This window comes from Dendropsophus ebraccatus, chromosome 1, assembly GCF_027789765.1.
Source record: "Dendropsophus ebraccatus isolate aDenEbr1 chromosome 1, aDenEbr1.pat, whole genome shotgun sequence".
NCBI lineage: Eukaryota > Metazoa > Chordata > Amphibia > Anura > Hylidae > Dendropsophus > Dendropsophus ebraccatus.
In genome coordinates, this window is record NC_091454.1 from 88,989,260 (window position 1) to 89,006,501 (window position 17,242).

Below are 17,242 nucleotides of genomic sequence, written 5' to 3' on the forward strand. Positions count from 1 at the left end.
TAGTATAAATAGTGATGTGAACTATAATCTAAACATATAAGCTAAAAACAGCCAGACAAAATACAGACTTAGTATACAAACATACAAACTTATACAAATTGTTAGTGAAAACGTAGTTGGCAATACTGTATCACATAAGTATCCTACATTAACCTTCTACTGTCTCGTTATTTTCATTGTTTTCCAAGAGACCTATCTAGAAAAAGAATATAAGGATTAGCTGATAGCAAAAGTGATACAAAAAGAATGATTACAACTACATAAACATATAAATAAATAAATAAATAAATAAATAGATTAATAAATAGATTACACGATGAATGACTCAATACAGCCTAAGTGAATGTAGTTAGATCATAATCTCTATTAAGACCCATAGGCTCCAAAGTTTGGAGCGTATGGATCCAAAACGCTTCTCTGCGGTGCAGCAATTTCTTAATATTGCCACCCCGTCTTGGTATCTGTACTTTTTCTATGACTTGGTAACGTAGTTGTGCAATATTGTGATGTGCTTCTTTGAAATGATGAGGTATAGGTAAGAGCCAGTTGCCACATCTGATAGTAGATTTGTGTTTTGAAATTCTGTCTTTTATGGACTGAATAGTCTCACCGACATAAAATTTACCACAAGGGCATGTGATGATATAGATTACATTTTTACTATCACAAGTGAACTGGCCCTTAATCTGATAGCTCTTACCCGTCAAAGGATGGCTGAATGTACTGCCCTTTTGGACGTTATTACATTGGGCACATCTAAGACAGGGAAACGTACCCAGTTTTCTCTGCATAAATACCCTTTGATCGTTTCTCTCATTACTAGTACAACTATCTGCTCTCACCAGAGTGTTGTGCAAGTTAGGGGCGCGTTTATTGCATATCAGTGGGACATCATGAAATTCCTCTATCTCTGGGTGTGCCTGTCTCAGTATGTGCCAATGCTTTTTAATGATGTTATCCACCTTTACACTGTAGGGGTGGTATTCTCTTACAAAAGGGATTCTCTTGTGCTGATCTCGTACTCTAGGGGGCCTAGGTGTATTAGCCTCATTAAGTACTTGTACTGGGTATCCCCGATCGCAGAAGCGGTCTTTCATCTCATTTACACGTACCTGTCGGACAGCAGGGTCAGAAACCAGCCGGTTGACCCGTTGGATCTGCGATCTCGGGATAGACTTTTTCATAGAAAGGGGGTGCGAACTAGTATAGTGTAGGAGGCTATTCCTATCTGTGGACTTACGGAATAAGTCTGTTGTAAAATGACCTTGTACATCTTTGGTTACCATTACGTCCAAAAAACTGATGGACACATGATCACTAGTGTAAGTAAATTGCAACTCCTGCCAAATAGAATTCAAATAAGTAATGAAGGCAATAAGGGTCTCAGGTGGCCCCCCCCCAAACGCAAAAAACATCATCAATATATCGACGCCATATTTTGGCGTGCTGTAAAAACAAAAAATTACAGTATACAAACTTCTCTTCAAAATAAGCCATATAGGCATTTGCGTAGGGGGGGGGCCACGTTCGACCCCATCGCCGAGCCTCTTTTCTGTAAATAATAAGTGTCCTTAAACATAAAATAATTTTCATATAGGACCACTGTGAGTAAATCAAGAAAAAAACTTTTTTCATCAGGAGTATATGTGCTCACATCAAGGAGCCACTTTACTGCCTCTAGTCCCTTATGATGTTCAATCGACGTGTACAAACTCGCAACGTCAATAGTTACGAGGATGTCAGGATGTTTTCCCTGTCTTAGATGTGCCCAATGTAATAACGTCCAAAAGGGCAGTACATTCAGCCATCCTTTGACGGGTAAGAGCTATCAGATTAAGGGCCAGTTCACTTGTGATAGTAAAAATGTAATCTATATCATCACATGCCCTTGTGGTAAATTTTATGTCGGTGAGACTATTCAGTCCATAAAAGACAGAATTTCAAAACACAAATCTACTATCAGATGTGGCAACTGGCTCTTACCTATACCTCATCATTTCAAAGAAGCACATCACAATATTGCACAACTACGTTACCAAGTCATAGAAAAAGTACAGATACCAAGACGGGGTGGCAATATTAAGAAATTGCTGCACCGCAGAGAAGCGTTTTGGATCCATACGCTCCAAACTTTGGAGCCTATGGGTCTTAATAGAGATTATGATCTAACTACATTCACTTAGGCTGTATTGAGTCATTCATCGTGTAATCTATTTATTAATCTATTTATTTATTTATTTATTTATATGTTTATGTAGTTGTAATCATTCTTTTTGTATCACTTTTGCTATCAGCTAATCCTTATATTCTTTTTCTAGATAGGTCTCTTGGAAAACAATGAAAATAACGAGACAGTAGAAGGTTAATGTAGGATACTTATGTGATACAGTATTGCTAACTACGTTTTCACTAACAATTTGTATAAGTTTGTATGTTTGTATACTAAGTCTGTATTTTGTCTGGCTGTTTTTAGCTTATATGTTTAGGTTATAGTTCACATCACTATTTATACTATCACTATTTATATGACGTATATTGCGGATCGATCGCTGAGCCATGCCCCCTGTTTAGCTTATTCTTCCGTTCAGCTCTCGTAGCATTACTTCTACAAGATGACATGGCGATCAGCTGACTCCGCTGTTTACAATCCTTGGGACACGTGGCTACTCAGCTGATCTATCGGCCCGGACTTATTCTGATGACGTTGGAGCTTCTTCATTGATTTCAGCTGCTGTGACGCCACATTTGAGCGCCTACCATGTGTATAAATTTGTGATATGTATAGCTTCTGATAGGCTTGTTGAGAAAGGCTTTACGCCGAAACGCGTCCTTATCCGCCTGTCTGTACATGCACTAGTCAATAAATCACTTTGCAGGAATTTGGCGAGTGCCGGGATCTTCCTTTGATGTTTGACTTCTTACCCAGGCACCACCTGAGATCGGAGTGCCGACCCCTTTCCAGTTCATACCACAAGTAAAGGCACTGCCTAGTTCTCGGCAGCAGACGATACTCAGACTGGAACCACACTTGTGAAGCAACCTGGTGTCCCCTAGCCGTAGAAATCTAGCTCCTGCATCCTGAGGAAGAAGGGTTAAGGCTTAAAGCGAATTCTAGCAATCGCAAAAAATAAAATGCACAAAAAGCTTATAGGTGCACTCACCGATTTGTGTCTAACTGTGTAAGAAAGAGTGTATCCAAGTGGTGTGTGTGCATGCATGTGTGTATCTGTTTTTGGATATGTATGCTATTATAATTGTAAGTAGGAAATATATATTAGGGTAGGTCACATGTGGTGTATCCTGTTGTATAGAGCTCTAATGAGAACACATCTGGAATACACCAGTCTCCAGGCCTGAACCCAATAGAAAATCAGTTTCCCAGCCTCAGCTCCAAGACCTGAAAGATCTAGAGAAGATCTGTATGGAGGAGAGGGACAAAATCCCTTCTGCAGTGTGTGCAAACTTGGTGAACAACTGACTTCAGGTAAAGCTAATAACTGTTTCTGTATCAAATATTCTATTGTAACAAATACTTATTTAATGCAATAAAATGCTAATCAATTACATTGAAAATTATAATTAAAAACTTCAAAATGTACAGTTAGAAAGGGGAGAAATTATTAAAACCTTTAAATAGGTTAATGGAGTAAATAAGGTCATGGAGGGAAGTGTTCCTAGGAAATTGTACATAAGTAAAAGCGGACACAGTGTGAGTTTAGTTGGGGAAAAAATCAGAAACAAAATAATAAAATAGTGAAAAGAATAGTAGACGCTTCAAATAATCTTTCAGCAGATGTAGTAAATCCATGGTAACAATGTAACCATGCCTGAGAAAAACATATCTCCCCCCTTCATCCCCCTGTAATGCGATTGTTAAGGGGCAATCCATGCATCTGGCCGGGGCACAGCACCGCAATGGCTCAGCAATTGCTTACTATAGGCACCAGCAGCCGATAGTAATCAAGCACTGATCTCATTGATCAGTGCGGTACAAACATACCGCATTGATCTCGATGAGAGATTATTAGAGTTATTATATAAGTCTCCCAGGAAAGAGGTTCTTTTTATCACTAAAAAATCCCATAATAAAAGTTTAAATCACCCCCCTTCTCCTATTTTATAAATAAGAATAAGTAAATAAATATATCAGGTAACGCTGCAGAATCACCCAAACTATTAAATTATGGCATTACTGATCTTGCCCGGTAAATGGCGTAAACACAAAAAAATGTGCAACATTGCTGATTTTTGGATGTATCAAATTCAGAAAATTGTAATAAAAAGTGATCAACAAGTCACATGTACGCAAGCAAGGTACCGATAGAAAGTACATAAAGTATAGACCAAAAAATATAAGAGTTATAAAGATAATTTTGGAGCAATTTTAAGAACATTTAGTTTTTTAAAAAAAAAGTTTTAATGTTTTTAAAGCAGTCAAATAAACGTTACTGTGTATATATATAAGTTGCCTATCGTTGTAATCATACCGACTTGATGAACATACATAATATGTCAGTTTTACCATAGGGTGAACAGTGTAGACATGAAAGCCCCCGAAATAAAAAAAAAATGTGTTTTCCTTTCAATTTCACTGTGAAAATAATTTTTCAGGTTTCACTGCATATTTTATAGAAAAACCTGTCATTGCAAAGTACCATTGGTGTCACAAAAAATAAGGGCTCATATAGGTCTGTAGGTGAAAAAATGCAAGCACAATGGCCTTTTAAAGAGGAAAAAAAACGAAAGCACAAAGACGAAAATTGGCCTGGTCATCAAAGGGATAAAGTGGCCAACCCCTTTAACAAACTCTATTTTGCTTTATTTATTTGCTCCCACTAGGAGACTTTACAATGTGGTCGTCTGATCACTTAAATAATACTTTTGCAAACAGATACAGAGCAACTTCCTGCCGTTTCTAATTTTTTTTCTATCTGACCACTGCAATGAGATATTGGAAAAAGTCAGCAAATATTAAAGCCTTCATAGGTACTGAAAGAAGAATGCTTTTGAAGGAAAACACCAGGAGAAAGCAGCTCATGTTCGGGCTATGCAGACATGCAATAAATAAGAGCTTGAAGCATAAAGTATTTAGATTTTCATGCTTCATTTACAAGACGAAACACCGGCTCTGCTTCCTGCGGCTGGTGAAATGAAAACATCAAATGGCAGAAAAGCTTGCACAGCTCAGCCCTTGCTTCTAAATAATTAAAGAAAACACACAGAGGAACAGAAGCGGAGCAGGGGATGTGGGCTGAGGTCACTTGTTCTGCATAAAGAGCAAAGCAAAAGAAGAACTGGAAGAAGGAAAACTAATTCTCAAATCTGGAGATAAGCACCAACATATCCATTTATAGACAGATCCAGTGCCTCAAGAATTATCACTAAGGCTTCACAAAGACACTTAGCATAAACACCCTGTAGGGCAGCGCGCCACTGAATCCTTAGATTAGCATATGTGTCAGATGTGAAGAGAAATAGGTTACAGTTATTATAGGAATTTATTTCAGCGCAAACCCCTTCCAAACAATATGGCTAGGTGCAGATTCTTGTATACCCATATCCTGAGTCATGGAAAAGCTGTGACTGACAGACTCAACAGGTGGTACATCTTATTGTTTACATACACAACACTACAGACTAATGACGGAACGATAATTGGCCCGATCGTACGATTAACGATGTCGGAGTAACGATTTTTTTTTTCATAACGATCAGCATCTAGACGGTACGATATATCATACGGAAAAATCGTTTTGCGTTCGTTTTGCGATCGCACGCACGCAGCCCGGCCCCCCGGTCAACCGCAGCCCCCTGCGCCGCCCCGATCACCACCCCCGCCGCTCTGATCGCCGCCCCGATCGCCACCCCCCCGCCGCCCCGTCTGCGAGCATACGTTACCTGCTCCGCGTAGCATGTCTTCGAAATCCCCGACTCCCCTCTTCAGTGCATTGATTGGCTGAAGAGGGGAGCCGGGAATTTCAAACGGCTCCTCTTCAGCCAATCAGTGCTGCCGTGCATTGATTGGCTGAAGGGGGAGCCGTAAATTTCAAACAGCTCCTCCTCAGAAAATCAGTGCTGAAGAGGAGCACTGATTGGCTGAAGAAGGCGATCAGAGGCGATCAGAGCGGCGGCAGCGGGGGGGGGGGGGGGGCGATCAGAGATGCAGCAGGGGTGACGATCATGGCGGCGGCGGGGGTGGCGATTGGAGCAGCGGGGGTGGCGATTGGAGCAGCGGCGGCGATCGAGCAGACGCAGGGGGCTGCGGATGAGCGGGGGCCCGGGCTGCGGATGAGCGGGGGGCCGAGCTGCCGGACTATCGCACGACGACTGTTTACACGGAACGATCGGCGAATTTTTTGCGAACGACGGACAACGATTTAAGAACATGTTAAAAGATCAAAATTAACGATTTATCGAATTCGATCATTATCGCGAAAATTCGCCCGATAATCGTTCCGTGTAAACGTAGCATAAGGGTCCATTTACACAGAAAGATTATCTGACAGATTATCTGCCAAAGATTTGAAGCCAAAGCCAGAAACAGACTATGAACAGAGATCAGGTCATACAGGAAAGACTGAGATTTTTCATCTTTTCAAATCCATTCCTGGCTTTGGCTTCAAATCTTTGACAGATAATCTTTCTGTGTAATATACCTAGATCACACATAAAATGGAAACATATTGCCAGTTCAATGAGAGATCTACAATGTGGCTACTAAATGTGCATGCCTAATGCTGCGTTTACACACACAGATTTATCTGACAGATTTTGGTTGCCAAAGCCATGAATGGATTTGAGAACAGGAGAAATCTCAGTCTTACCTTTATGACCTGATCCCTGTTTATAATCTGCTCCTGGTTTTGGCTTCCAAAATCTGTCAGATAAATCTGTCTGTGTAAACGCACCATAAGGGTCCATTTACACAGAAAGATTATCTGACAGATTATCTGCCAAAGATTTGAAGCCAAAGCCAGAAACAGACTATGAACAGAGGTCAGGTCATAAAGGAAAGCCTGAGATTTCTCCTCTTTTCAAATCCATTCCTGGTTTTGGCTTCAAATCTTTGGCAGATAATCCTTCTTTGTAAAAGGACCCTAAGGCTGCATTCCCACGTTCCGTGATCCTGACGGATCACGGACGTGGAATGCATGTACCGGAGTCCCCCCGCGCCCGGACAGCATTAGATGCTGGGGGGCGGGGGAGACTGTATTCATAAGCGCAGCGCTGTAATGAATCAGCCGCACGGTGCTGTTACTACAGCGCGGCGCTTATGAATACAGTCTCCCCCGCTCCCAGCATCTAATTACAGATGCTTTCCGGGCGCGGGGGGACTCCGGTACATGCATTCCACGTCCGTGATCCGTTAGGATCACGGAACGTGGGAATGCAGCCTTAGGCTACATTCACACGATCAGGCACGTATATGATGTCTGCAATCGTCCACAATGCACATAAAATTAGTCCGTAATGTATCCATAATCCGTATTTTTTGCAGGTCAGCAAAAAGGGGGCAGGTGTTAGTGGAAATAGTTTAAAATTATTGCTCATCCATATTTATAGATTTGCAGACATTACAAATATAATATTTAATGCCGGATGCTCTAATAGAATTCTATTTGACAGTCTGTGCCACAATTATGATCTGGACTAGAAAAGTACTACAGTCATTTTTGTCAATGCAATTTTTGCACATTGCCCATCTGTAAATATATAGACTGTCTGAAAAGCCCAACTGAAATCAATGGGTCCTAAAAATTTGTTTGTAATTGCAGATCTGAAATTATGAACAAAACTACAGAACATGTAAGTGTCAGTGCCAGTGACCAATTTAAAAAAAATTCAAGTTCATAGAATTCCTTTTAACCAGGATTTAACTTTAAACTCAATTAATCTTGATGCTGAGGAACCATGCTCAGCGTGAAGAATAATTAAAGTGAAACTCCGGGCAAATTTTCATAATTAATAAAATGGACATACTATGGTCATTTAACTCATCGGGCCATTAACTCATTCACTCTGGCCCCTGAAATACAAGTTTTCAAGGTGCTTTGTACATTATACTGTAGGTCCTTAAAGGGGTTGTTCAGATTACAGTTCACATTTTCATATACCCAATTAGGGAATGTTGAAATAATTTTGGAGAGTCCTTATCTCTTAGTCAGAGAGGGGTTACAAAAGGAATAACTGCTCGCTTGTCTATATCTGGTCTATATGTGGTCTATATGTGGTTATAAACAGTCCTGGGGTTATGTGCTGGACATGCAGAGTGCCTCAGACCCCCAACAGGTCAGCCAGTATCTTCAATATAAAGTTGAAAGTAGTCAGGACCATGCATTTATAAAATGTCCATACTTTTAATGAATGGATGAAGTCAGACCATTTTCAATTTCCCATGTGAGTTACAAAGAGCATCTCTTGACAACCTGTCTTATTCTGCATTACACAGACAGAACATTGATGTGAACTGGCACTGTGTAATATGTCATTACCTCTATGGTGGTGCTGCAAGGAAACTCAACACTTCCTACCAGATGATCTCCATAGAGATTACAGTTGATCACTAGATGGCCCTGTATAGGAGAGTGGGGGCACATGTTTGATTACTCTTCTAGCAAGTAGAGATTGTCCAATGCAGAGAGCCACTTTATCTAAACTGCAAACACAATGGCAAAATGGCACCTCCTGCATTTACATTGTACATAATAGTGGTAATACTTAAAGTGACACTGTTACCCCCTTTGTGCATCCTGACATCTCTACAAAGGTGTAAAGAGTAAATTCAGCGGTTTTCATACCTTATTTCATATCATACGTCATGGTGCTAAAAAGTGTCCTTTTATCAACGGCAGATTGTATAAAGTGGGTGTGACCACGTCGTCGTAGCCCCGCCCCCTTGACACCCATTGGTTGGCCACCGTAAAGGGGGTGGGATCTAGACCTTTTGCCAGCCTGTTCCAATGGGTGACGAGGGGGCGGGGCTAACTGTGGCATTGTGGGTGGGGCTAAGTGGCGCTAATGCCACGAGGCCCCGCCCACTTAACACAATCTGCAGTTGATAAAAGGACACTTTTTAGCAGCATGACGTATGTTATAAAATAAGGTGTGAAAACCGCTAAATTTACCCATTACACCGGTGTAGAGATGTCAGAATGCACAAAGGGGGTGACAGTGTCACTTTAAAGCCATCTGCTCCATTCCTGATAATTAATAATAATTCCTTTATTTAAATAGTGCCAACATATTCAACACATTCCGCAGTGCTGCATTGAGTTCGTCATCACTCCAATCTGTCCCTGTCCACATTGGGACTCACAACCACAAACTTCAAATTCTCCTAATAATATTTTATTGAAGCGTGAGAGGACCAAATGCAAAGCATAGATAATGCCTTGATAATTATACATAGTGATCTGCTGGTCACACTATACTATTTTGGTTACTTATGAAATATATTGGAAAATTGATTATTTTCATGCTTTAAATATGACCTCTGCTACTTACACACAGGAGGAAGCTCATACTCGACTTCAAGAACCACTCGTTCGCCAACATTCTTCAGGAGGCTGATGATTTCATCATGGCGAAATTTTGTAAGGTTGATGCCATTGACGCATTTGATATAGTCCCCCACATTCAGTTGGTCACTTCTGTAAAAACACTGGTCTGTCAGATTGACGCTAAAAGTCTTACCACAGAAAGCATATACAGTATTAAATTATTATTCCTGAAAAGTACAGTTATATATTGATGTCTCACCAAAAGTGGGTGACAATGTCAAGCCAACTTACAGTTATCTAAAGCACTCTAATGTTGTATAACATTAGCAATAAAACATGGTTTGATATTCTCCATAATACTATGTTAAAACCAAGAAGCATGTTTTAAAGTAAAAAAAAAAAAAAAAAAAAAAAATTATATTACAAATTTAATTTTATAATACAAATTTATGTTCACACCATATTAAAGGTTGTTTTTTGAGCTGCAAAACAGCCAATAAATTGCTGTTTTATGGTCCAAAAAACAGACCAATCAAACAGACCAAATAGAAAGAAAACCTATACTCCGCTTCCTTGCTTCCGCACTGCCACTGTTCTCTCAGAGCCTTGTCCCACTGCACAACCCTGTGGTCAGGTAAGCACAAGGAATTGCCCACTTAGCCAATTAGTAGCTACAGCGGTGTCCAACAGGGCCACGATAGGGGAACAAGGAAGAGTACAAAAAATACCCCCTGCAATACCTCTTTAAGTGCAAGGACCTTAGGGATTATTCCCATGTTCCGTGAAACACAGACAGGGAAGCCCTGCAGTGCATTCTTGCCCATGTTGAGTGGGGAAAGAATCCACTGCAGGTCTTTCCTGTCTGTGTTTCACGGTATGTGGGAATAAGCCCTCAGGAATGTATGCATCTTTTTCAGGCACTTTCAAAGTGGTACTATTTTATACAGATTAAAGCAGTCAATAGCCGCTCCGGGTTTGGATACATATACTTAAAGTGATACTGTTACCCCTCACTTCTTACTCTCACTTCATTTATTCGGTAACAGTGTCCCCTAGGCGGGGCTTCGTGGTAGTTGTGCTCTCTTGGGAGAGGGGCCCCAACTGCCATGAAGCCCTGCATATGTTACACTGTCAACCAATGGAATACAGCAATTTTAAAGCAGAAAACAGACAAGTTTTATACAGGTATATATCAAATGTGCAGTATCTATGATTTTGGATGGTACGAAGAGCCGCACATAGAGTAAGGAGGGTGACTTTAACACTAGTTAGATGCCAGAATACACTAAAATTAAATTATGCTAGCATTTAGCAAGGCTTACCAGCACCTGGGGGGTATTGTAACCCCCAACACAGACCATGAATGTAAGAGAGTGGTGATGCATGCAGTGTATGCATAGTCGTTCACCAGGATTGTAGGCAGAATGGGGTTAAAAAAAATGCTAGTCATAAGGATTACATATTACCACTGCAGTGACTATATAACACCATGATACTGTTAATATAAAAACACAGTCCAAAATCTTCAATACCACCACTATACAACAGACAAATAATGCCGTGCCATCATGACCACTACTATTACACCCACATAGTGACTGGATAATACCACCATAGTGTTACTGAATAAAACCTCTATACACAGAACAGTATTTCCCACATACAGAAACCATACAGTGGTGATACAGGATCTGTACAGCATCTAAGTGATTAGACTAACTGTCCCCATTAGGTCATTAGGTAGATGCACCCAGTAGGTAGATGACTCCCTATCCCTGACCCCATCCCTCCCCCAGGGCTGTATTAACTACTAGGCACCTGTGGTCCAGTGCCTAGGGCAGCACCTTTTTTTTTTTTTTAATCTTTTTAGTCTCCCACCTCCCATTCAGACTTGCCAATAAATCTGGTGTCCTTTTGAGGGGTGGGGTGGGGGTGGAGGTTATAGTGGTATTGGTCAGTTCTGGTATGGCGGTGTTATCTAGTCACAGTATGGTGATTTTGGTCAGGTCTGGTTTGGTGTTGTTATCCATTCACAGTAAGGCGGTATTGTTCAGGTCTGGTATGGCGGTGTTATCCAGTCACAGTATGGCGGTATTGTTCAGGTCCGTTATGGCGGTGTTATCCAGTCACAGTATGGCGGTATTACTCAGTTCTGGTGGGGCGGTGTTATCCAGTCACAATATGGTTGTATTGGTCAAGTCTGGTATGGGTGGTACCCAGTCACCGTACAGCGGTATTGGTTAGGTCTGTTATGGCTGTGTTATTCAGTCACAGTATGGCGGTATTGGTCAGGTCTGGTGTGGCGGTGGTAAATGTGACGTCTGGAGCCTACCAATTACCTACCAATCTACCAATTCTGTGGTGAGAATTCCTTCAGACAATATGCAGACTGCTTATGGTTAAAAACGTGATTCAGACAATGTTTCTATGTGGCTGAAACCACATTCCCATTTCTTCCCCAGTAGTCATGTGCTGTTACCTGGATTATTGGCCTTATGCCTATTGGTTACTGCATTAGGGTCTGGTTTTGGCTGCATGTGGTGTCGTACAGTAAATGTGGGAACGTGGCCTAAGACTGATCAGATATCAATATGATGTTCAGAAACTAGAAAATCATGGTGCTAATTGATGAGTGAAGATGGGGCGTCTTCAGGTTCAGTACCGCCGCCGCCGCAGCAGCTGTTACTACGGCCCTGCCCCCCCCAGCTTAGGTGGATGCTATAGTAAAGTAATTTCCCACATTGGCTAGATGTGCCTTTAAGACAGGTTTCTCCCCATTAGGTAATTTCCCCATTTAACAGGTTCCCCCATTAGACAGGTCCTAAATTAGATAGATGCCCTCATTAGACAGGTTCAACTCCATTAGGTAGATGCCCCATTAGGTCCCCACCCCTCACCAACATACAGACTGCATGTCATGAAATCATGTTCTGCTCACATTAGAAGTTCTGGGCTGCTGTAGTAAAGAACAAAGCAGGGAGGCCGGACAGGAGAGAGATTGTAAGTGCTATGTAACCTGTCACAAACTTATAGCCAAAAGCATGCATTTCTGCATGTGTGCTTTTTATTGTACCCATGTACCACTATTTGATTACAATGGCATAGGAACCACTTAAAGCACTCTTTGCGGCATTAAGATCCTTGTTACACATTGGGGGAAATTTACTATCTGCCTCTTTAGTATCAGGGCTCTCCATTGTCAGCAGAACACTACACAACAGACTACTGCTGAAAAGACCACATACAGATTATTGAATATCATTGGCAGGTCTTAAAAAGGTCATTACAGGCAAGATTTTCCTAGTTTAATTCTGATGGTAAATCTTTACTCCTGTAAGTTAACGCTAATAGAACAACCCTATAATCAATGTTATTTTACCATTGTGTATGGAATTTTTCACAGTCACTGAAACATTAAATACAATAAATGCATTGAAATAAGGAATTGTTAAAAAGATTGCATAACCAGAATAACTCAATTTTATAGAGTGATTGACAGTTTTACACATGAGAGTTCTGCTTTTGGGTCAAAAGAGCTAAACCTACTTACCATCAAAGCAAGAGGTTTAAAGGGAAGCTATTGAGGTGCTGAGGAGGACGTTAAGTCTCTTACCTTCATCCTCTGCGCCATTTAGTTTAATCCTGCATCTAGTAAGGCCGCTTGGATCACTGGGGGTGGGGCTACTGACAGTACCTCTGCCGCCAGTGCTCCAAGCAGCCTTATTAAAACTACAAACTGCACAGAAATGGCGCAGAGTTTGAAGGTAAGAGACTTAATGCCCTCCTCAGCACCTCATATGCAATAGGGAGCTATCAGCAGGTTACATTGGTCTAACCTGCTAAAAGTTTCCATTTAAAGAGAAACAACCCCAAAATATATGAGACGTAACTATCATTATAAAGTTTAGGGTGTCCTGATTGTACACTTTTTTACAGTTTCTTGATTATACCCCCCTGCCTTCCACTCCCCATTACCCCCCCAGATATGAGGGTTTATTATTTTTTTCACAATTCAGAGAATTGTCAGAAGGGCTTAAGAATATCTAATAACTTTATTAATGGGAGTGAATATCAGGTCATGGGTGATATTATACACTCAGGGAGTGTGAATGTTTTACATTGAAGGGCATGTATGCCTTATATACTCCTGACTGTAATCCAGAATATCACCTGATATTCACTCCCATTATTAAAATAAGTCCTCAACCACCAAATTAGTCAAACTACTATATTTTTACACATCCCGGAAACAGGAGGGCATATCTAGAAAGTAAAGGGTGTATGATCAGAGCACCCTAACCTATTCAGTGATAGTAAAGGCTTATTGGGCCAGTGGCAGTCAGACCACTTGGGCAGACTGTCTGGCTGTGCACAGGGGCTCAGGAGTGGGGCCTACGCAGACAGTGTTGGACTGGTTTAAAGTAGGATCTTCAGGTGAGCCCTGACATCTATGCAGGACACACATTCCAGATTCCTGGGTAAGCATAGCTTTTCAACTCTGTCTGCACCTTTAAGATCCAGACAGGGTTGAAAAAACATATGATGCCAGGGTCTTTTAGAGCAGGCAGTATCTCTGTACTATGCTGCCTCTGCCAGAAGATGAGGAAGAAGAGTATGTGCTAGGGTGGAGGTGTGGGGGAAGGGTGTGAAAGGTGAGATTTGTTTTCGGCCATTTAAGGGCACAGAGGAAGCTTAATATTATATGGTTGGCACAGAGGTTGTCTGTTTAATTTATAGGGGGCACAGTGGGGGCTGTATACTATTTGGCGGCACAGAGAGGGTGCAATACCATATAAATGCTGAATACTATATGGGGTCACAGAGGGGGCCTAACACTATCTGAGAGCATAAAGGGGCATATCTACTATATTGAGGCACAGAGGGGACCTAACTATTATATGGGGCACAGAGTGGACTAACTACTATCCTAGGGTACAGAAGATTCCTAATATATGGGGACACAGAGGGACCTAACTCTTAAATGGGAGCATAGAGAGGGATAACACTATACAAGAGCACAGAGGCATACTACAATATAGGAGCATAGAGAAAATCTAACTACGATATGGAGGCACAGAAGGGGCCTATTATATGACAGCAGATACACAGAGGTGAGGATGGTGTTGGAGTAAGAAGCTGAAAATTTTTGTGTGGGAGATTCTGCAGAGAGAATTTGTTGCCGAAAGTTTTCATAACAGCCCGGACCAAAACAACTCTGAATTACAGGTGATTTTTTATCGTATTACTCAGAGAAAATGCCCCCTGTGAGTCGCTGAATGTAACTGCTCTGTAATCACTTATATGGAGAAGAAGGGTGGGATGTTCTTAGATTATGGGGAGGGGCCAGGCACATGCCTTTGCAGTCTGTGTCCACCCCTATGTTGGCCAAAGGTCCTCTTTAAAGGGCACCTGTCAGCTGCAAATCATGATCCAAACTGCTGACACTGTTAGACAGTTTTGAGGGCAAGTAGGCACATAGCACCTTTTACATATCTGTCGTGCTTCCATTACATAAAAAATGATTTTATTTATCAGTGCAAAGAGTCAAAGACCCCTGAAGTGCTGAAGACTGTAATGCCTCCTCACTCCCCCTTCCATCCCTATCCCTGCTTGATTTAAAGTCAGCTGGAAGCCGAGCCCTGTTTGCAAATCTCACACCTGTTCCAAATTCAGATGCACAGTATAACAGGATTTGGAGGCTGTGCCTAACTGTAAAGCAAACAGGCAGGGAAAGGGATTGGAAGAGGTATTTCGGCCCTCAGCAGTTTGAAGGCTTGTGAACACTTTGATTGTTTTAACCAAAGAATAGATGCACTTTTCTATGTCACAGAAGCACAGACTGATATATAAAAAGTAGCATGTATCTCCTTGCTCTAACAGCATCAGCAGTTTGAAAGATGAATTGCATCTGATTCCCCTTAAGAATTTCAAGCAGAGCCCGCGCTGTGGATGCTGCTTGAAGTTCTGCCAGTCCCACTGATTCAATGGGATTTCTCGCATGCCTCTGGTCTCTCCCCAAAGAATTTACAATTGACAAGAATTTTCAATTCTCTGGGTGGACACCGGAGGCACACAAGAAATCCCATTGAATCAAAAGGACAGGTGGAATTTCAAGGGGCATCTATGGCATGGGCTCCGCTTGAAATTCCGCCACTTTTGCTTATTGTGAACGGGCCCTAAAGGGGTTTGATGAGCAAAACAGATTGATGACTTATCCACAGTATAGGTCAACAATTACTCTTAGACACCTGGCACCCTGCCAAATGGCCACTTAACACCTGCACTAGAATGGAGTCAGATGCAATTCGCTCTGTTCTGTTTGGTAGTGGTGACTTGTAACTGCAGTTAGCAATGTCTATAACCGATGCTTTCATTATTGTTACTTCCAGATGTTTGCCCCTGGATACAGTTATGGTGACCAGGATCACAACATCCAATTCTTACATTGCTGGCTCCATTCAGAGAGCTGGGTGACGGGGTACCATTCAAATAAGCTACAGCGAAATAGCATAAAGAACATATCTATGCAAATACTGCTAAAACTTAACAAGTACCCTTTACGCAATTCACTGCATTGCCATTTTGTAAAACATTTATTTAGTAGAAAAGTATATACAGCCACATCATCTGTAAAAATTATGGTGGCAGTTATCTGGGCCCTCAAGACATGCTGATACCTCAGGAGCAGCCTCCCAGGAACAGTCCACTAAATAAACCATCTGCTTCTGTACTGCTACCACATTCTGATTTTCTATGTCTTGGGGCTGGAGCGTATATGAGATTACCTAGCAGCGATTCCTCCTTGACGCAGGTTTGACACTCTTGGCTTCCCATCCTTGTCAATTCCACCTGACACTGTTAGCCCTAGTGTGGTGCCTTCTTTCTTCATTAATTCAACTATAGTTGAGCCCTTGAACTCTTCTGTTAAAGGAAAATTATGGAGATCATTAAAAGTCGAGTCTCAGAAATGTTTCTACACAAGCTAAATGTGCATTTATGAAAGAATAAATGAGAGATATGCTGTTGTTATCACAGAGTGATAAATGACAGTATAATTACTCCAATCTATCCAGGTCTTTAGAAAATGTAGCCATATGGGAAAAGTCAGTCATTGCGGAGAAACATTATACTAAATAACAGAGAGCAAAGTTTCCTACGTTAACACACTAATAAGCAACATGGAACGCCAGTGAGTGGGTGAGAGACCATGAAGGGTGAACAGTCAGTTTTATGATTACAATTTACGGAAGGCCTTAATTATGTTGTCTAGCTTTACTTTCTCTAAATGGAAGATGCTTTATTTCTCTGCTTTGCTGTCATACATCTTTTTAGCTTGTTCTCTCTCAAGACAGGAGGTCATCAGAGCCAATAAACCTTTGTAGATGCATATTTTGATTATATTATACTCTGGCTAGATTAAAACATGGGTGTCCTCTAGCCGGAGCACACATAAAAGGAGTGGTGTGATCCAAGGCAGAGCACTCAGCAGCAGTAACCTTGGAGTTCAAAGCCAATTATCTTCTGCTCAGCTTGAGATTAGCTACATCTCCAGACAAACACAAGAGTCTTGACTCTATTTATTTGTTTAATATCTCGGGAAAAGTGCTACTTTATCAGGCAGAAATATTTACTCAAAATAATGGACTTCATTTAGAAGATCAATGTCTCAACTACATTATAAGATATCAGAATAAATTAAAAAAACAAAACAGAATACATACAGATTGTAGGAAGTGCATTAA

At 41.2% G+C, this 17,242-nt stretch overlaps 1 protein-coding gene across 17 annotated transcripts in view; it reads right to left on the minus strand.

Moving 5' to 3' along the window:
* The window catches only part of GRIP1 (glutamate receptor interacting protein 1), a 386,720-nt gene that overhangs the window by 102,060 nt on the left and 267,418 nt on the right, over positions 1 to 17,242 (minus strand). For 15 of the 17 annotated variants that reach the window (XM_069974745.1, XM_069974727.1, XM_069974717.1 and 12 more), the window contains 2 exons: positions 16,286 to 16,421; positions 9,505 to 9,650 (listed from right to left, as the gene is read on the minus strand). The exons of 1 other annotated variant lie outside the window; for it this stretch is intronic. In XM_069974745.1, the coding sequence (XP_069830846.1) occupies positions 9,505 to 9,650; positions 16,286 to 16,421 (282 nt within the window). Of the gene's footprint in view, positions 1 to 9,504; positions 9,651 to 16,285; positions 16,422 to 17,242 lie in introns of those variants that run through there. One more of the 17 variants, XM_069974806.1, reaches the window with a different exon arrangement.